Below are 22,500 nucleotides of genomic sequence, written 5' to 3'. Positions count from 1 at the left end.
GATCCTTTCATACGACTGCAAAAACACACACACACACACACATGGCTGCATAAAAAAACAAGCCAACTGATTAGCGGGGTTAAGAAATGCACATACTGTACACACACACACACAGACACACACACACACTCCTAGGGCTGCATAAGAAAACAAGCCATTTGATTACCGTGTCTGAGAAAGGTTAGTTATTTCTGTCAAGTTTCCGTTAGTTTGCAGTGTTGTTAGCGCTCCACAAAAGAGCAAATTCGATTTAGAGGAGCGTATACTCTATTCAGGGTGAATATTGGTAAACTCTATTTGGGTGAACTCTATTTGGGTAACCTCTATTTGGGTAAACTCTATTTGGGTGAACTCTATTTGGGTAACCTCTATTTGGGTGAACTCTATTTGGGTAACCTCTATTTGGGTGAACTCTATTTGGGTAAACTCTATTTTGGTGAACTCTATTTGGGTGAACTCTGTTTGGACACGGGTAAACTCTATTTGGGTGAACTTTATTTGGACATGGGTATCCTCTATTTGGAGGTGCATGAACGATGTAGTAGGGCTGTCAAACGATTAAAAAAATAACTAAATAATCTCTTCTCTACCTAGGGCATATTAAATACAAAATAAATCACCAAATTGATGAGTAACCGAAGGCGACACAAGTAAAACTATGGAGTAGGCCTTGTGTCCCCTCAAGCCGAATTAGAATCTGTTGAATTTGAACAATTGGATTGAGAAACCGAATTCAAATAGTATATAAATTGAATTCATTGAGTGCCAGTCCATGGTGATCACAGCATGGGAGTCTCCGCCTCTATTAGTGCATGACATAGAGCATAGAACCTCCAACAAAATTAGCCTGGCTCCGCATGTCTACGCACTTCCGCTCAATTTCTTTTCCCTATAGTACTCTAGCTGTGTCCAAAAGTCAAGGGCGCACGCTGGATAGTACCGCTCTTTCCAGTAGCGTCTCAGTTAGCCTGCTCCCTACATTTGGACAGCATAAACTAGTTGGCGTCACCTGACTCGGGGAGGGGGTGTGTGTTGCGTGACGATTTACATGACGTGTGGAGCTTTACCTGAGTTGCGCAATGGATTATGGGATATCTGAGGCCAAAAAAGATGCATCGATGCCCGCTTGGAAATCACGCCAACCGAAGTACCCATCTAGTGAGAGCGCTTGACTTTCGGACAGTCTACTCAGACGTAACTTCCGGAAAATGCACGCTGCCCAGTAGTGATGCGCGGGTGGGCTTTTTTTAAAACCCGCCCCAACCCGACTCTTCAGGAGATCCAAACCGCCCCGCCCAATCCGCAAAAATATGTTCGAATTGTGACCCAAATCCGACCCGACCCGCGGAAAGGGAAAAAACGCACCTAACGTCTTTCGTAGCCCAATAAGCCTAATTCTCCCACATGAGGACAACAGCGGGTTACAATGATCGGTCATTTTGACAATCTGCGCTCTTCCACACCATTCATAATCTGCAGCCTAGACATAGCCAGTGTTAAATCTCATCTTCATCATAACAAGTTTCCATTCATATTTCCCCTTGCAACTTCATATAGCCTACTTTTGCGTGAAACACTGCCAAGCACTTAACAAGCACAGCTGTTTATTCGTGTATATGACAGAAGCAAGGTGTTCTCGCATTGTGCACAACCTTCGATATCCCAGATCATTAGGCAACATGTCCATAAAGTAGCGAATGCGCGATTGACTTTTCAGTCAGTCACGCATGGCGCAATTGGGTGCTGAATTTAGGAGAAATTATGTTTTGCGCTCGACCACACCTCCCGTGTATTGCAGGCGCATCGCCACCTAATCTATCGGAAGTTAACAAGTGAGAAATGTGCATTTTTACTTTTTTGACCCGACCCACCCGCAATATTTAGAAAAAACTACTAGGCCTACCCAAATCCGCCCGACCCGCGGGTAAACCCGCGGATATCCGCGGATAACGGGCTGAACCGCGCATCACTACTGCCCAGTGTGTGTACTTATGATTCAGACACAGCCTCCGTCTGGAATAGCTTGATCCGCCTCGTTTACTCCGGCTTCAGGACGACCGACCAACCAGCAAACAGAGGGCGTTCCCGAGAGCGATTACGTTTACTGTAAGTTGCAAGCCTATCGTTATCGTTGTGTCCTCTGTGGTCAACATACGTCATTACCGAACGTTAGTTATTGAGCTCCAATGATTTCAAACTTTAGCCAAACGTCCACCAACACGGAAATAAATGTTCAAACTTTTGCCAATCGATCTAGGCCAAATAGAGCTCCACAGTCCCGCCCCTCCTCCGAGAGAGGTGCTTGTCCGGAAGAAAATTTCTCATTCATTTCTCCCATTGACTTCTGGAAAAATCCGGATATAAAGAGTTTTAGACCATGCCTTAGGCTAACCAGCTACGATGTGACTCATAAGCATATAACTTGTAATTTCGAGTGAAAAAATGAACAGAAAATGTAAAAAAAAGCAAAAGTACAAGACTGTGTACATATCTTAAATTCCTAGTTAGAGAACTCAAATCCCAGGATGCTTTGCAAACGTACACACATTTCCAACATTTGCAGCCTAACCATAGTTTAACATGGTTCCATATTAATCTGAGAAAAGAAGATGATTACTTCCTACCGTTTCCATTGAGTAAATTCAACCTTCAAGATGAGAAAACTGTTCTTTTTCGGAAGACCACACATCGGTCCTGACAGCCCTGCAGCCATTTTAAGTTTTAGATAGATAGATAGATAGATACTTTATTGATCCCCAAGGGGAAATTCAAGGTCCCAGCAGCTTAAGACACCACACACAACATACAGTACAATGTAAACAATGTAAACAGGAAGATTAAAAAGCAAATCAACAATCAACAATCAACAATGACTAAAGGAGCAGTAGAATACTATAGATAAGGTATGCATGAATGTACTGAGGATTGGTACTGTGATCCAGTCTGAGGTGTGTGTCAAGTTGGTAGTGCAAATAAGTCCAACAGTGCAACAGTGCAAGACAAAATTCTAGTGACCAGTAATAAATATGTACAGTACAAAATGTAAGCATAGTAATAATAATAACAGTACTAATATAAATATATGGACAATTAAAATAAACTTAACATAGTAATAATATAAGAGTTAGACATGAGGGTAGACATGTAAGTCATGCCATGTAAGTGTATAAGAGGGTGGAGGTGCAGATATACTATGCATAGAAGTCCAACTCTCCTTTTCCCTTCAGTGAAGCATTGTACAGTTGTATGGCCCTGGGTACAAATGACTTTCTCAGTCTGTCTGTTGTGCATGTCATGGAGCGTAGTCTCCAGCTGATCAAGCTCTTCTGCTGTATGATAATGCTGTAGAGTGGATGACAGTCATTGTCCAGGATGCTGTGTAGCTTGTTCAGGGTCCTTTTGTCTGATACTGAAGTGATGCACTCCAGATCAGCTCCCACAACAGAGCCAGCCTTCCTTACCAGCCTGTCTAGTCGCCCAGCATCCCTCTTCCTAGTGCTTCCTCCCCAGCATGCCACAGCATAGAAGAGGACGCTGGCAACAACAGACTGGTAAAACATCCAGAGGAGCTTGCTGCAGACATTGAAGGAGCGCAGCCTCCTCAGGAAGTACAGCCTGCTCTGCCCTTTCTTGTATATTGCTTCAGTGTTGACTGACCAGTCCAGTTTAACGTCCAGATGTACGCCCAGGTACTTGTATGTGTTCACCACCTCCACATTGACCTCCTCAATGGTGACTGGCAGCAGAGCAGGCTTAGACCTCCTGAAATCTACCACCATCTCCTTGGTCTTGGTCGTGTTGAGTTGTAGGTGGTTGAGTCTGCACCATTGCACAAAGTCCTCCACCAGGCTCCTGTATTCCTCCTCCTGCCCATCCCATTTGAAGTTCCAGCGAGACGCTAGCCGGACGATAGGCGCGGGAAAAGTTGAGTACAGTTTGTTTGGGATTGCCATGGCAACGGCGATCTCTACCAATCAAAGGCTCTGCTTTCACCAGTTTTACACGGTAGGGTGTTGGGTAGTGTAGTACTCTCTCGTTAAATCGTGAATAAAACATTGTTTTCTCAAAAACAAGGTTGATGCCCCGTTAACTTTTGACATCTATATGAGCCGGTATAATCGCTTAGTCACATCGTAGCTGGTTTTACGTCTACCATGGACGGTTACGATTTTATGGCTTATTCTCCAGTTGTCAATGGAGAAATTGTATTGGATTTTTACTTCCGGACAAGGCTGTGGGCGGGACTGTGGAGCTCTATGTGTTTTATGCCTAACATTTTTTCACTCGTTAGGTATTTCAAAAGTAGCCACGGCGATGTGTAAACTCTTTTTGAGGGTGCATAAACCGTATTTGGAGGTACTTGTAGCTAATCTCGAAAGTTAGCCACCAGCCAACATTGTTCATTCCTCCTCTCTCTCTCTCACTCTCTCTCTCTCTCTCCAGATTCGGCTCCTCCCCCCATTCAAAACGCTCCTGACGCCCCCATATTGGCCCCTCCCCTCCCAGCCGATTGGGTGAGTGTGGGTGTGGGCGTGACCAGAGGCGGGATGAGGGAGGCGGCTAAGTACTGCTGTCTGTGTGGGGCGTGGTTTAACAACCCCCTGATGGCCCAGCAGCACTACGAGGGCAAGAAGCATCGCAGGAACGCCGCACGCGTACAGCTCCTGCAACAGCTCGCCGACAGCTTGGGGAACACACAGACTACAGGTGTGTGTGTGTGTGTGTGTGTGTGTGTGTGTGTGTGTGTGTGTGTGTGTAGGAACGCCGCCCGCGTACAGCTCCTGCAACAGCTCGCCGACAGCTTGGGGAACACACAGACTACAGGTGTGTGTGTGTGTGTGTGTGTGTGTGTGTGTGTGTGTGTGTGTGTGTGTGTGTGTGTGTGTGTGTGTAGGAACGCCGCCCGCTTACAGCTACTGCAACAGCTCGCCGACAGCTTGGGTAGCACACAGACTCAGGCATGCAAACTCCTCACCTTTCGGCGAAATTCGCCGTTTTGAATCAAAAATAGGTGACTTACATGGTTCGTGCAGATCCGATGAGAAAATATTTAGAGGGGGGGAGGGGGGGTCAAGGTGAATTTAATTTACAATTCATGTAAATTAAATTCAGATTAGAAATCATGCGCAGATGCTAACGCATCTTGAGGTGTTTCTACAGCCGCATTTAAAACGTGTCTGATCAGCAAGGGATGCGTGAATGTAGCCCCTATGCGTTTAATAAACATTAGTGGAAGCAAAGACGCAACGCGAACAGAACGCACACACCAAGTGTGAGCGCAGATAAATCGTCTGAGATGTCAGGTGGAATATAGTGATTCTGGCGAGAAGAGATGCCGAGGGATTTCACAGGTGGGCTAGTTAAAACTTTCAACTTCTATTAGAAAAAGACGCTGAGATTAGTGTAGCAACGTAGCTAGGTTGTTTTCTTCTAATAATGAAAGTTAGCGAAATTAGACAAACATATAGACATGACGAGTTCTTTTGATGAAGAATGCGTGCAGTTTGAACCACCAAGATCGGCAAAAGGTGAAGCAAATAGGCAGACTTTATCAGTAGCCTATATCAAAGGCTAATGTGACAGTTGAATTAAATGCTCATAAACTGGGCTGGTTCGTTTTGTCCAGATTGACATGATAATGCTCAGGGGTGTGATTCTTCCGTTTTTAAACGGAATTCCGTTTTTTCAGGCCTGAAAATGAGACCCACGCAATTCGTATAGATCCGCTGAGTTTTTTTTTTAGGCGGGGGGGGGGGGGGGGGGGGGGGGGGGTTCAGAGGTTTATTTCTGTAGCCTAAACACAGACCATTGCTTTATAATAGTCGGCAGGCCAACACTAGGAAATGTGCTTAGAAAACACTTTTGATGGCATTTTTTGTTAAAAGTTGGCAACCATGCTAGAAGTTATTAGAGGGCTCTGAGTTTCCAGAATCCAGCGGTTGCCAAAATCATATTCATAATTTAAGGTCAAATTTGAAGGTCAAGAGGTCAAAAACAATGCATTTTATGGTTTGTCTATTTGGGGGGCTCTATTTTCATAGCATTCTTTTTAAAAAGTTGGCAACCATGCTAGAAGTTATCAGTAGGGTCTGAGGTTCCAGAATCCAGTGGTTGCCAAAGTCATATTTAGAATTTAAGGTCAAATTTGAAGGTCAAAAGCTCAAAAACAATAACAAATGTTATGAATTGTCTTTTTGGGGACCTCTTTTTTTCATGGCATTCTTTTTTAAATGTTGGCAACCATGCTAGAAGTTAACAGTAGGGTCTGATGTTCCAGAATCCAGTGGTTGCCAAAATCATATTCATAATTTAAGGTCAAATTTGAAGGTCAGAACCTCAAAAACAATACATACATGTTATGGTTTGTCTTTTTGGGGACCTCTTTTTTTCATGCCATTCTTTTTTAAAAAATGTTGGCAACCATGCTAGAAGTTAACAGTAGGGTCTGAGGTTCCAGGATCCAGTGGTTGCCAAACTCATATTTAGAATTTAAAGTCAAATTTGAAGGTCAAAAGCTCAAAAACAATACATTTTATGATTCATCTTTTTTGGGGGCTCTATTTTCATATAACATTCTTTTTAAAAAGTTGGCAACCATGCTAGAAATTGTCAGTAGGGTCTGAGGTTCCAGAATTCAGTGGTTGCCAAAATCATGTTCATAACTTAAGGTCAGATTTGAAGGTCAGAACCTCAAAAACAATAAATACATTTTACGGTTTGTCTTTTTTGGGACCTCTTTTTTCATGCCATTCTTTTTTTAAAATGTTGGCAACCATGCTAGAAGTTATTAGAGGGCTCTGAGGTTCCAGAATCCAGTGGTTGCCAAAATCATATTCATAATTTAAGGTCAAATTTGAAGGTCAGAACCTCAAAAACAATAAAATACATGTTATGGTTTGTCTTTTTGGGGACCTCTTTTTTCATGCCATTCTTTTTTTTTTATGTTGGCAACCATGCTAGAAGTTAACAGTAGGGTCTGAGGTTCTAGGATCCAGTGGTTGCCAAAATCATATTTAGAATTTAAGGTCACATTTGAAGGTCAAAAGCTCAAAAACAATAGATAAATGTTATGGTTCGTCTTTTTGTTTTTTTTAATGGCATTCTGTTTAAATGTTGCCAACCATGCTAGAACAGTGGGGTCTCAGGTTCCAGATGGTACTTGCCACAATGATAGGTTTATGTGAAAAGAATTTAGATTTTAACACTCACATCAGAAGCGACCAGGTCGCCGGGCTCACTGAAGAAGAGTCAACATGAGTCCGCTTCAACATGAATTTGTTTTATCCACTCATGACTTTATATTGGGATGTTTGATTTAGCTTATCATAGAGCGGCTCTGGCCTGTCTGCCTGGGGCATTCGAAAATGTGTACATTCCAATTGGTTTTCGCCGAGCTACATCATAGTTCATTAGCATATTCAGACTTTTAACTTTTTCGATCTAGTCACCCAATTCGTTTCGCTTTATCATTTTGTTTTATGTGAGGCACATTGAGCTCCCCTGTATGAAATGCACTATATCAATAAAACTTGCCTTGCCACCGAATTTGCTATGGCCACCCTATTTGCAGAGAAATAATGACTTTCGTCACTCTGGTTGCTTCTGATGTGAACACACGGTTAGGTGATATTAGTTACATAAAACAATCTTCAGTTTTGCGGATGACAAGAAATAATGACATCATTAGGAAATAAAAACCGAGAGTAGAGACTGTATTGCACACTTTCCACGTGGAATTATTCATGGTCTACAGGCAAACCATGAGGAGGCTGACACACGCATCATCCTACATATGCTGGAAGTAATTAATGCTGGGTACGAGAACATCATTGTGAAGTGCCATGATACAGATCTCCTCCTTCTGCCTCTTCACTTCACTAGGGACCAAGTCTGCAAGGTGTGGATGATGAGTGGGACTTCCAAGGAATATGAGTGCTACCCAGTCCACCTTATCAATGAGAACTACCTCGAGTAGTTGTGGATAATGTACTCGGCTTCCATGCCCTAACAGGTTGCGATACTGTCTCCTCATTTGCTGGACATGAGTATTTGCAACACCCAGAGCTGTTACATGGTGTTGGTTGGGATGGGCCTCAAGGTGACGTTGAGGAGTTTTTGTGCCATCTGTACAAAGCACCATGCACATCTTTGGGTATTGACACGGCTAGACATGACTTGTTTCAGAAAGGCAAAAAGGCAATGGAAATGTTACCTCCAACAAGTGATGCATTGTCATTGCATCTTGCATGTGCAAAGCACCAGGCAAAGGTATGGATGCAATCTGACAAGGTAGATATGGCCTGGTCAGATTACACGATATCAGGCCGATTTTGGCCATTTGTCGTGACCGACAAGTTTACAGCGTCGTATCCGATTTCAAATGATCGGGCACGACATCAAACACGGAGGGAATCTTATAATGTGACATGCTTCACGACTTGCGATTTGTCGTTCACAACGTTCTAAAACAGCCCAACCAAAAGACTGGCTTGTCAGAAATTTGACGGGAGTCGTAATGACGCAACCGATGCTTTCGGTGTATGTGGCCAGACCCAACTGATAACTTCAGACCCTATTGATAACTTCTAGCATGGTTAAGATTTAAGATTTCTTTATTGTGTCCCAAGGGAAATTTGTCTTGGACAAACAGGCTGCTACATCACATATAACATAACACCAACTTTTTAAAAAGAATGGCATGAAAATAAAGCCCCTAAAAAGACTAACCATAAAATCTATTGTTTTTGACCTTCAAATTTGACCTTGAATTATAAATATGATTTTGGCAACCACTGGACTCTGGAACCTCAGACCCTACTAATAACTTCTAGCATGGTTGCCAACTTTTTAAAAAGGATGTCAAGAAAATAGAGCCCCCCAAAAAAGACGAATCATGAAATCTATTGTTTTCGACCTTTTGACCTTCAAATTTGACCTTAAATTATAAAAATGATTTTGGCAACCACTGTATTCTGGAACCTCAGGCCCTATTAATAACTTCTAGCATGGTTGCCAACTTTTTAAAAAGGATGTCATGAAAATAGAGCCCCCCAAAAAGACGAACCATGAAATCTATTGTTTTGGACATTTTGACCTTCAAATTTGACCTGAAATTATAAAAATGATGTTGGCAACCACTGGATTCTGGAACCTCAGACCCTACTAATAACTTCTAGCATGGTTGCCAACTTTTAAAAAGGATGTCATGAAAATAGAGCCCCCTCAAAAGACAAACCGTTAAAATGTATTGTTTTTGACGTTTTGACCTTCAAATTTGACCTTAAATTACAAATATGATTTTGGCAACCACTGGATTCTGGAACCTCAGACCCTACTAATAACTTCTAGCATGGTTGTCAACTTTTAAAAAGGATGTCATGAAAATAGAGCCCCCCCAAAAGACAAACCGTTAAAATCTATTGTTTTCGACCTTTTGACCTTCAAATTTGACCTTAAATTACAAATATGATTTTGGCAACCACTGGATTCTGGAACCTCAGACCCTACTAATAACTTCTAGCATGGTTGCCAACTTTTAACAAAAAATGCCATCAAAAGTTTTTTTTAGGGTCTTGGCCTGCCGACTATAATAGGCCGCTGACAATGATGACGGTTTTGGCGCTTCTTTCATTCATATCACTCCGCAAGCCTTGTCCGTTCTCTCACTAGTGGAATTCATTGAAAGTGAAAGCAGACGGGTTGATGACTGTTTGATGCAAGTTCGATGTGTGAGTGTGTGGTAAACTATTTGTTTCTTAGCAGAAGCCATGAAACGGTAAAGGTCAAATTATTTGTTTAGGTATTATTATTAAGTTAAGTAGTATTTATTAAGTTTTTGCTTCGCGTTCGCGTCCAGTTTGACGTGTCTGGGTTTCCCGATAATGACGACAATCTCCTGGTGCTGATAGCCTATTGACTTTTAATTTCTGCGTGTGTAAACTAGTCTAGGCTACTGTACTTGAAGTTAGCTGTGACAGACTAGACTACTGGTTTTCATCGTTTTCACCACAAAGCCCGTCTACCTTAGCTTAGGTCTACTAAATTGTTTAGTTAACACCTTGTCATTCCGCGTTTGTCCAGCCGTTCACCTCCGTGCGCCCCATGTCATTCAAAACATATTTCGGGATAGGCATCTCACTATGAGAAAACGTATTATGAGTGCTAAGAGATTGACACTTTGGCATTCTTGGTAAACATCAGTCTTGACTCTTGCACGTAATATTGAGCTGATTTTTTTTTGTGGAAATGGCTTATTGTACACTGTATTCCCCAACAGTGCTATAAACTCAATAAAATTGCTGAGCTGTACTCAAAGCTGCCATATTGTTCTGGAACCACAAAAGTTTTAAGTTCACTCAACTGATTTCCCAGTTATTGATTATTTAGAGTAGAGTAGCTCTTAGTATATGAGTAGAACTGACCTCCTAACTCATTTCTTTCAAGAGTGGATTGAAATTACGTCTGACGTAATAATGACGTGCTAGTTCATTGGCTAGGTTCATTTCAACACGGCTTGCAACCACTTGCAACTAACCTACACAAACCAACACAAACCCACAAAAACAAATAAGCATTTTAAAGATTGGAAATGATGGATGAACTAGTATATGGTTGATTTTGGCGGATGTAAATTAATACACTTTGACATCAGACGACTAGTTTGCAAGGACTGCTGCGCACCCGGATGTAGACAACAACAACAACATCAAGATCCATCAACAGCAGCCTTCAGAGGTGCAACGGTAAGAACGCACTTTCATTATTTAATTTATTTGTTTACCGTCTTCCAGCGGGCAGACCTCAGCTAAAGCGTAGGCTATGTGAAAGAGACCTTTTGTGGGCTAGCTGCATGTTTTAGCGAGTTAACTAAAGTGTATTGTCTCAGTCGTCAGCTAGGTTAGCCAGCCGAGTGAGTGCCTAGCCTACTACTTACAACAACTAGGCTATACTGTACCTACAACAACTTTTGGGAAAGATTTTTGAACGATTGTAGTCTTCTAACTAATGCCTGCCATTCAAGCTTTACCCAAAAGACTACCATCTTTGACGAGTCTTTCCCAAATATTGTCAAAGTTGTTTGGTTTAGCACTAGCCCACCAGTCTATCAACTGTTTCTGCAGCAATGTTTCATACATGACGCTTGGTAATCAAACACATTACACACAGTCCACGCGCTTTTAAACAATTTATTGGTGGACTACCTAGCTGGCATGGGCTACATGGTTCGCATTAGTTGCTATACTGGGCCTCATTGAAGTGGCCACTCCACTCGCGCTTTCTATGGGTGGCTCTCAAACTCTCCTCGATCCTCGATGCTTGGTCCTCTAGGCTCGTTCCCACTGATCTAACACTGGATAGACTACCCCATAGTTGACGCCCCATCATTCCTTATCTAGATCGGTGAGGACGAGGACCGAGGAAGGAAGGGAGGATGTATAAAATACTAAATGAGAGGCACCCCGTGAGTCACGCATGGACAGTAAAATATAACAGTTTAAGTCCGCTGTAGGCCTATAATAAAAAATGCATTGGGTGATGACGTTGTAGTAGGCCTAAATTCAGAGAAGTTAAATCGCACTAAAATGAAATTATCTAGGCTACGCAGAAAGGGCGTTCTCGAGAGCGATTACAATTAAGTTTCAAGCCTATCGTTATCCTTGTGTCCCCTGTTAATGCCATTATTGTACATTAGACCATGTCATCTCCACCACACTTTCCGCCATATCTGTCATTTCCATCACTACACATTTTAAGTTAATCATATGAAAATAATACAACATGCATTTTTGGAAAATTAAAACATATCTGTGTAATATTTAGCCTATTCAAATAATACATTTGGAACCATATGGGTTTTTTTTTATTATTATTTAAAAAAAAAAAAACGTTTTGTTCTGTGATGGAAATAACAGTCTTTTGGAATAAATTGGAAAATACATTATTTAGGTAAAATCATCACTGCCACTATTAGGGTGGATAATTAAACCATGCAAAAGTATTTTTATTGAAAATGTTACATTTTCTTAAAACTGTCCAGGTCAAAGAGTAGCCTACCATGGCCTAGTTGAAGAGTAACCCTGCAGCGGTAACATCTGTCTTATATTAACGTCAATTCCACAGTTTTGTTAACACAGATAGGAAGTCAAATTGTAGGCCTAGCTCTGAACTTACTGACAATAGCCTAAGCATGGTCAATGTCAACGTCTGACTCTGATAGGCATGCCTATAGAGGGATATGAAGAGATTGTCTGACTGGCTTTCGTGCTGAAGTGAAATAATAGTCATCATAATAATTTAATTTCTCCTGCAGGACCAGATGGCGCTGTGACATTCATTTTCAGTTCTGTGCAAGGAACCACCATCATGCCATGGTAAGTGATAATTTACTGGTCTTCAATTTACTAGTGTCACAATGTAGCCACTGTGTAGCCTATATTATTATAGTAATATTTTGTAAGCATTTATCCACCAATGAGAATAGCCTAGTAACCGTATCCCTTTGCATCTCTCCATAGGGATACACAAAGGCTAGAGTTGAGTGGTATTTTTGTATCAAGGAAGGGATAACACCTTAGACTTTAGATTTTATATACCAAAATGGGTTGGCTATGTGGTTATGTGACGCCTTTTCCAAGAAGCTCAGTTACAGTATTTTGCCATTATTGATTAAATCGCAGTCAGTTTTCAAGGGTCAGCCCATGACCATGCATACACCACTCATGCATTTAAAGGGCTGAGAACCAAAGGGGCGTAAGTGACATTTCACCAACTTAATAGGAGAACCCAAACAAATCTAACCGCTTCTATATGTTCACAGTTAAAGACCTTTGGTTTTTGTTCAATAACTTTATATTTACAAATATTTTACTTCTAGAATTTTGTCAGCTAGAAAGAGCTCTCAGATTTCAGGTGATATATATAACTCAATTTTGACCAAAATGTCACTTACGCCTCTTTGGTTCTCAGCCCTCGATTTGGACCTTCCAGTCTATCAATGCACTGAAAATTCATCTCTCACGATTTCATAGAAAAACTGAGCAGGAGGTTGTGTCTTGTGTTTACATGTCGCTTGTACTATAGTATTATTTAATATATGCACAGGATCACTATTCTGCTGATTTGTCTTCCCATTACCTCACAATCCCTCTCTCTGTCTTGATAGGAAGATGCTGATGTCAACAGCAGACGAACAATTATTCTGCAGGCCCTTCTAATCTTCCTGCAGGATGACCTGGAATGTAAGTTTTTGATTCACTCTTTCCTTTTTTCTTAATTTATCTTCTCTGTATATCTCTATTTCTATTTAACCCTCTCTGATACTACATTGCAACCAAAAGACAACAACCACAACCATCTTCCTAGCCACCAGAATAGCAATTAAATCATACTACATTTAATTTGGGACTTTTCATTCACTGGTATTTCATATTATATGAAATACACATATACAGTATGTATAGTGTTTGTAATGTATGTAGTGTTTTTCACTGACTACTCTACTCATTAACTAATTACTGTCATGTTCTTCAGGCAGAAGAAATTGACCTGCCTGACCTCTCGGATGCAGCTGTACCTATTCTCACTGTCTCAAGTGATACGGACTCCCTTGTGAAGTTTGGTCATGCTATCCATTCTATAGTTCTTGAGGGAGCTATTGTTGAGTGTGATATAACAGAGTTGACAGATGCGTTAATTTTACTGTTTGCCTTAATTTATGCACTTCATGTCGATTATCCAAAGCAATTGTCTTACGCATTTAATTTCATTCAAAAATTATAATAGGTTTGGATCACCTGAAGTCGTTACCTCCTAGACTACTTAGCCTTAAAAATGAATTGCTGATGATGGATGAGTATGCAGTCTGTTTTCCAAATCTCATTGTTGGTAGTGCCAGCATTTTAATACTCAAGCAAGCAATGAAGTGAAGGTTTTTTTTTTCTTTTTTTAAAATTTATGTTGGCCTTATTATTTTTGTTATTTGAGTATTTGTACCTTTGTTGACGAAATGGTTGTTATTTCTTTGATTTTTTTGTATGGGGAGGTTGCTGGGGAGGTTGTTCTGTTAGAATTAAAATGGAATTCTTAAATAAATGGAATGTGCAGTGAAATGGTATTTTCAATAATTTTTCAGTTGGATCATACAAACAAAATATGTTTGTGTTTGAGGAAAATAGTAAATATAAACAGTCAATAAAATGTGTTTCAATAGAGTTAAGTCAACTTAAAAATATAAGAGGCTGAATTTATAATGTTTAGGTCTGAGAGATTGAATGAGTCATGTTGATAACATTAATATATTATTAGGAGCGTTAACTTAAAAAAATCAATTCCATCTTTAGTGTCAAATTTGCTAGATTTAACAATGATTTCAAAATGATCAGGTTCATTGAACTTATCCAAGATTTAAGTAGTGATTACTTAACATTTTTGATTGTCAAATTATTATGTTTCAGTTCATCAATGTCCTCAAAAAAAATGAGTGTGAATACAGTTTAGAGTTTTGAGTAGTAATTACTTAAAATGTTCGTTTGTTGAAGTTATTTGTTTTAATGTTGTTCATTTTCTCAAAGATTTGGAGTCTAAAGAGCTTGTCTGGCTAATGTAGTAATTGCTTAAAACATATATTTCTCCCATTATTCTTTTTAATTGGATCCTTGTCCTTAAAGATTTTGAGCTTTAGAAAAGTCTAATTTTAAGTAGAAATTACTTAAAGAATATGTTAACGTAGCTAAATAATTTGAGGTAATCAGTTTCATCAAATATTTTGAGTTCATTGAACCTGTTGGGGCTTACAGTGTAGCAATGTGCTGATACATGGAAAAAAGTTGCCTATTTAAAGGCACAGTCTGAATTTTAATCCTAGCTCTCCATTGAGTGTGTGCACTTGAACAACTGTGTAGCCTATACCAGTAGGGCCTGCCATTTATTTTAGGAGGAGAGGAGGACATGTTACCTTGGAAGGAGAGGGAGTGATGCAATTAGATTTTCTTTCCAACTTAAATATCAATAACCTTCAAGCAACCTCTTCAATCAGCATCAATAGGCCTATATCGTACAGAACGACTGTAAGGGGGCAGGCTAAATGTTATCATAGGCCTATAGCCTACTAAATAATGTAGTCAACATTATAACTTTATGTTGGTTTAAGTTGAAACAAAACATGAACTGAGAAAATCCATAATTCTACATCATTGTTGGCAAAATGATCATGATAGCCTATATTTCAGCCATATCTGCTTTAGTCTTAAGTAGGCCCTTGGCTACTTTGCTATAAATGAGTTTTCTTTAGGCCTTATAGACCATTTTGTAATATGTTATAATGTTTGAAATATATGTATCTCAGTCTTTCAATAGTTCTCATAAAAGTCATCAGATGTCATCATTTAAGGGGTTATTTTTCAAAATTTTCTCCCGGGGGTGCATGCCCCCGGACCCCCCTAGTAAATTACATTGAAGTGCACAGTAGCGATACTATAGTACCTTAGCTATACACTAGAGCAGCAGTTCACAAACTTTAGCCCCCAAGGACCACTGACTTGGCTCGCGTACCCCACCGTCGACACATTAAAAAGGGAGGGGGGGGGGGGGGGCGGGTATATAGGGGGCGGATATATTTTCCTTTTTTTTTGTCCTTTGCCAATCACACCCCTGAATGCTGTCTTTAAGAAAAGTGGGCCCTGTTACTCGAAGCACACTGCGCATAGACCTTACGCAAAGCCTACGTAAAATATATGCAACTCAAATGAGTAGCCAAAAAAAGTTGCGACTGCTTCAGACCACACGTAACGCACGTAACCGTGTGACTTGCAACAAGTTTCAGTTACACCCGGGCCGGATCATTACGAGTTCGGAGTTCAGAGAAGAGTCTCACCTTTTTCACCCCTGACCAGTTTGCATGCCTGCAGACTACAGGTGTGTGTGTGTGTGTGTGTGTGTGTGTGTGTGTGTGTGTGTGTGTGTGTGTGTGTGTGTAGGAACGCCGCCCGCGTACAGCTCCTGCAACAGCTCGCCGACAGCTTGGGGAACACACAGACTACAGGTGTGTGTGTGTGTGTGTGTGTGTGTCTGTGTGTAGGAACGCCGCCCGCACACAGCTCCTGCAACAGCTTGCCGACAGCTTGGGGAACACACAGACTACAGGTGTGTGTGTGTGTGTGTGTGTGTGTGTGTGTGTGTGTGTGTGTGTGTGTGTGTGTCTGTGTGTAGGAACGCCGCCCGCGTACAGCTCCTGCAACAGCTCGCCGACAGCTTGGAAAAACACACAGACTACAGGTGTGTGTGTGTGTGTGTGTGTGTGTGTGTGTAGGAACGCCGCCCACGTACAGCTCCTGCAACAGCTCGCCGACAGCTTGGGGAACACACAGACTACAGGTGTGTGTGTGTGTGTGTGTATGTGTGTGTGTGTGTGTGTGTGTGTGTGTCTGTGTGTAGGAACGCCGACCGCGTACAGCTCCTGCAACAGCTCGCCGACAGCTTGGGGAACACACAGACTACAGGTGTGTGTGTGTGTGTGTATGTGTGTGTGTGTGTGTGTGTGTCTGTGTGTAGAAACGCCGCCCGCGTACAGCTCCTGCAATACTGTAGCTCGCCGACAGCTTGGGGAACACACAGACTACAGGTGTGTGTGTGTGCGTGTGTGTGTGTGTGTAGGAACGCCGCCTGCGTACAGCTACTGCAACAGCTCGCCGACAGCTTGGGGAACACACAGACTATGTGTGTGTGTGTGTGTGTGTGTGTGTGTGTGTGTGTGTAGGAACGCCGCCCCCGTACAGCTCCTCCAACAGCTTGCCGACAGCTTGGGGAACACACAGACTACAGGTGTGTGTGTGTGTGTGTGTGTGTGTGTGTGTGTGTGTGTGTGTGTGTGTGTGTGTGTGTGTAGGAACGCCGCCCGTGTACAGCTCTTCCAACAGCTCGCCGACAGCTTGGGGAACACACAGACTACAGGTGTGTGTGTGTGTGTGTGTGTGTGTGTGTGTGTGTGTGTGTGTGTGTGTGTGTGTAGGAACGCCGCCCGCGTACAGCTCCTCCAACAGCTTGCCAACAGCTTGGGGAACACACAGACCACAGGGGTGTGTGTGTGTGTGTGTGTGTGTAGGAACGCCGCCCGTGTACAGCTCCTCCAACAGCTCACCGACAGATTTGCAAACACACCAACTACAGGTGTGTGTGTGGGTGGTTGTGTGACTGGATGGGTGGGTGGGTATATGTGCGTTAGATCATCTCATGCGTACAGCTACTACAACAGCTCGCCGATATGTTGGGGAACACACAGACTACAGGTGTGTGTGTGTGTGTGTGTGTGTGTGTGTCATGGCAATGTCTGAATTTTGGGATGAAGGTCTAATGAGGACCACGAAGATATTTATCATTAAAACACAACCTATTCAAACTCTCTCTCTCACACACACACACACACACACGCACACTCCTCACACACACACACACACACACACACACACACACACACACTGAGAGACATTTACATGTCCCCACGTCTGTAACCTGTAGCATGTCCACAGCTCTGCTGGCTCTGTGCCCTCGTTAGAGCAGGAGGTTCGTTTAGACGGAGCTCGTTAAGATGGAATGGAGCGATTGCTGTCCCTTAGGGACCATCACAACTGTCTGTGTGTGTGTGTGTGTGTGTGTGTGTGTGTGTGTGTGTGTGTGTGTGTGTGTGTTGGAGTCTGCCTCTGATCTGGAAATACCTGCACAGCTATTCAGAAGCCTGAGATACCATACAGTATGTCTGTCTGTGTCCTGTATGTGTGTTTGTGTGTCAATGTGTGTAGATGTGTGTGTGTGAGAGAGAGTCATAGAGAGAGAGGACTGGTTATCTCACTTATCTCACTGGTCTTATTTATGTGCTTCACTGTGTGTATTGTGTGTGTGTGTGTGTGTGTGTGAGAGAGAGAGAGAGAGGAGAACCCTGGCACTGGTGAGTATTAGAGAGAGTGAGAGTGTCTGGCATTTTGGCAGCAGCGTGTGTGTGTGTGTGTGTGTGTGTGTGTGTGTGTGTGTGTGTGTGTGTGTGTGTGTGTGTGTGTGTGTGTAGGTGTGTGTGTGTGTGTGTGTGTGTGTGTGTTCTGGCACTAGCATGGTGTTTAATTAAGGAAGAATTAAAAACTCTTTGGACGCCTAGAGCTACTTAATATTAGACATGTTAATGGAAAACTCACACACACGCACTGTCAATCCTGTCAATCATGGTCTTACATATATAGGCAGCAACATTCACTAGGTAGAGTGTACAGACACACACACACACACACACACACACACACACACACACACACACACACACACACACACAATCAGAGTTGTATAAAGTATCCAAAACCCACACTTGAGTAGAAGTACAGATATTTGATCAGAAAAAGAAGTGAAATAAAAAGTAATCTATAAGCATACTACAAGTATTAGTACTTAAAGCAACACAGATAGGCTATTAAGTTCATGCAGCACCTTCAAACTAGTGTGCACACTCCATACACATTGTCTTTAAAGCTTGAACAAAATTGTGGTTGCCATTTATTTGTCACTGCTGCTTCCTTTTATTGACCTACAGTATAGTTTAATGAAGTTCATTCAACATACTTGGAAAGTCAGCTAGATCACACTCCTAAACACACGTGGAGAGCAGGGGCGTGTCTAGGGGGAGGCTGGGGGAGGCAGTGCCTCCCCAAAGATAACCTCTGCCACCCCAGAGAAATTATCTGCGACGGGCGAAAAATGGAAAATGCACACTCATACTTCTCTGTTGGATTACTCACGAAGTTCTAGTCATACTAAAATATAGTGTCACTTGTTGACAGAGCACAGTCTTAGCTTTCTGATGGTATTAAGAACTTAGTTGCTGTAATAAGGGTTCGCGAGAAAATCAATATGAATTTAGGCAAAGCCTGCATTAACATTCGCATTATCTGCGAAAAGTGCAAAATGCACACCCATTCTTCTGTATTGGATTGCTCACGAAGTTCTAATCACACCGATATCACATGCATATCACCTGACATAGTCTAGTAGGAAGGGGGGGGTCCCATGCACCCGAAAGATATATTTTTTTAACCTAGTTTTTTGTAATCCTTAAGGTGTCTAGTTAATGGATTTTTTTGTCCTCAACGCCAATTATTGTCCCATGTATGGTTTTTTTAGCCATTTATTATGGCGGGCCGGGATTTTTCACTGTAAAACATGAAAACTTAAAATCAACATAACTCCTGAACTATACATCCCACAGAGACCATTCAACACATTTTATTTTTGTCTTTTCATGGGGAATTTAGGAAAAAAAAGATTCCCATGATTAGGTCATGTCTGATGCTTAACAGCTCAAGTAAACACAAAAAAATGCTAAAATTCGCCTAAAATAAACTGCATAAACTCCTCCCCTGTACACCCCATTAACATTTTTTTCAAACTTTTGTGTTTTTGCAATCTTCAAGATGTATATGAAACAGAAGTTAATGAAATCCACTTGAAATATTGTCACATGTATGTTTATTCTGGCTAAATGGTTGTCATCCTGAATTCCCACAAATGCAAAAAAGATAGGGTATATGCAACATAATGTCTTAACTATACATTGTGTAGAGGTAAATGACCCAGTCTTTGGGTCCACATTCACATGAGGTATTAATGGAGATGGATAGTGACATGATTGGATGATTTATGGATTTATTATAACAAATAAATGCTTAAATGTAGAAAAATGATTAGGCGGAATTGGGCCAGGGGAACTAAGAAAAAAGTTATATTTCATTCCAACTCTTATATCTGTAATGATCTAGGTGTCTATTAAGGTACACATCATCACTGGTTCTGAACACAAACTATAACATTCTAAGCCACACCCTTTACATTATTCTGCCAATTCATTTAGACGCTGATATAAAGGTCGAGACAGTTATTTGATTTTTACCAGTTTGATGTAGCCTAGAAATCTAGATGCACCCCAAGCGGGATGGTCTAGCGTCACACCATTAAAGCAATCCTGCGTTCGACACCAAGTCAGTCGGTCCAATCAGAACGCTCTATCTGTGTACCGAGTCCTTGAGCCCGCCTTAGCACGGTGACGACAGAGCTGCACGACAGCGAGATAGCAGAACAACCATAGAGAACAACGTAACGAAGCGCTGATTGGTCACAAGTGCTGGCCTATTACGTGCAGAGGCAGTTTGAAAAGGCGAGTACATGATGGCGCAGCATTCAGCAGCGCTGCGCAGAACTGCGCAGCACAAGATGCACGTGGTTCAAAATCTGTCCACAATGGTCTAGATGGGCGTGTTAACTACTCTGCAGTCGATATCACATGGCCTTAACTTATCGCGGGAGCAAGGCTTTTGCTGCGCAGCAGCGCAGTTCCTCTCCAGGTACTGCTGAGCCTAGACCGGCCTAGACCCTGCCTTCATGACGTCAGGACTTTGCCCTAATTGGCTTTTACATCCCTGACGTATGCACGGGCATTGATGCTTCTTCATGTCCACAAGGGCCTGTTTTGTCATGTGGTCTAGTCTAGACTACGGGAAGTAGAAAGTGTCCAACTTCATAGCAGCGTTTGTATCCCCATCCCTACTGTCACTGGCAGATCTCACTGCTGCAAGAGGTCAGTTGGAGTTGAACTTGAACGCGCCTAAAGACAGCAATTCATTCCACCCACAGGCTTCACCTCTGTGAATGGTCCGTCTCCAGACTACACATTTAATGTATAGTTTGGCTTGCCAGGCTAAGTTTGATGTTGAAAAATAAGGGATGTGGAAAGTTTCTAAAAGTGTAGATTGATTGTCACTCTCAATAATAATCATTACAAATAATGCCAAAGAAATACAAGAAGGCAAAAGATGGTGAGTATGAACAGTTTTCTTCAGCAAGGAAGAAATCCAAAATAGATGATGGCGGCAGAATTTGTATTTTACATGTGCCTGGCTTTGAGAATGAGGATTTGCAAAGGAACTGAAACAGAATAGCTGGTCTATCTACACGCTATTCGTGATAAACGTCTCCATGAACCTCTTGATTTTAGAAGTTACAGGTTACCATCTAGCCTTTTACAAGGATCCAAGAACGCTTACAGAAAAGAGCATACTGTGACACCTCAGGAAGCTTCAACATCATGGTCACCTCGTAAGCCACATTCATCCTCTACCACACAGCTTTTCCCTCCAGAGTGTTTTGTTAGTGGGAAGTGAAAGTGATAGGAAAGACCCAACGGTGCATCAAGTTCCCAGTATGGAACCATGAAGGAGCTGACATGGAAGAAAATTAAACCACAAGCTTTGGAACTTGGACTTGGGCACTGAGGATCTTTTTGCAAGAGAAGCGTCTTTTGACCTGAATTATGCAGATCATAAGCGACTCACATCACAAGATGAAGCCTTTGGTACCAGCATGATGAGACTCCCATTGCTACTGCACATTAGATAGCATTTAATGCTGTAATTGATGTCATTCAAGATGAAGTGATACAGCAGAAAAGAATTGTGCAGCTTGCATCCCTGTGTCTTGTCTTGTCTATACCCAAGAGTTGGAAAGAAATGGCTTCCCAAATCCTAAGTACAGAGTTGAGAAACTGAAGGGCAAACTGCAAGCATGAGGGGATTGCCTTTGCTAAGGTTTACACAGGATGACAAGGGTTGCATCACCTACAACTTGGTATACAATGCAAGCTTATCTGTCTCGTATGCTATGGCACATGCATACAAGCTGGGGAGTAAGGACAAGTATCACGATGTGGCCCTTCTTCTCCGTGGAACAATCCAGAAAACATTAAGACAGAGCATACATTAAAGTGGAGTGTTATGTTATACTTCGTTTATAGACAGCACAAGGTATCTGGTCTTCTCACACTTCTTTATGTCAGCATCACCAGAAATTATGAGGGTCAGGAACTTCATAAGATCAGATGGGAGGAGGTTATCCAAGGATGTGATCAGATCATCATCTGTGGGAGGCCAAGGAAGTGTCTTTGACTCTCTGAATGTTTTCTGGATTGTTCCAGAGGGCCACATCGTGATACTTATCCTTTCTCCCCAGCTTGTATGCGTGTGCCACAGCATCCGAGACAGATAAGCTTGCATTGTTTACCAAGTTGTAGTCGATGCAACCCTGGTCATCCTGTGTAACCTTAGTAAAGGCAATCCCCTCATGCAATGGAAGTCTCACCATGGACAGGGCTGGTACCAAAGGCTTCACCTTGTGATGTGAGTCGCTTATGATTTGCATAATTCCGGTCAAAAGACTTGCGACATGACTGATGGTAATTCGCTTCTCTTGCAAAAAGATCCTATATACTGGGAACTTGATGCACCATTGGGTCTTTCTATCACTTTCACTTCCAGTTTCCCACAAAAAAAAAAACACTCTGGAGGGAATAGCTGTGAATGGCTGGATGTTGAAGCTTCCTGAGGTGTCACAGTATGCTTTTTCTGTAAGCGTTCTTGCATCCTTGTAAATTGTTTGTAGCAGGCTACTGTAGATGGTAACCTGTAACTTCTAAATTGA

At 41.9% G+C, this 22,500-nt stretch overlaps 1 protein-coding gene and 1 long non-coding RNA gene across 2 annotated transcripts in view; both read left to right on the top strand.

The window, feature by feature from the left end:
• zgc:171482 (zinc finger protein) overlaps window positions 1-22,500 on the top strand; it is a 46,008-nt gene that overhangs the window by 14,936 nt on the left and 8,572 nt on the right. The window contains exon 5 of the mRNA XM_062520147.1: window positions 4,444-4,707. Coding sequence (XP_062376131.1) covers window positions 4,444-4,707 — 264 coding nt within the window. The remainder of the gene's footprint in view (window positions 1-4,443; window positions 4,708-22,500) is intronic.
• Window positions 10,454-13,955, top strand: LOC134064280 (uncharacterized). Its single transcript, XR_009936269.1, has 4 exons — window positions 10,454-10,742; window positions 12,311-12,371; window positions 13,163-13,238; window positions 13,531-13,955. It is a non-coding gene; the product is annotated as an uncharacterized LOC134064280 (long non-coding RNA).

This window comes from Sardina pilchardus, chromosome 18 (genome assembly GCF_963854185.1).
Source record: "Sardina pilchardus chromosome 18, fSarPil1.1, whole genome shotgun sequence".
NCBI classification, from domain to species: Eukaryota; Metazoa; Chordata; class Actinopteri; order Clupeiformes; family Clupeidae; genus Sardina; species Sardina pilchardus.
The sequence above is the reverse complement of the archived record's forward strand: the minus strand, read 5'-3'. Positions and strand labels throughout refer to the sequence as shown.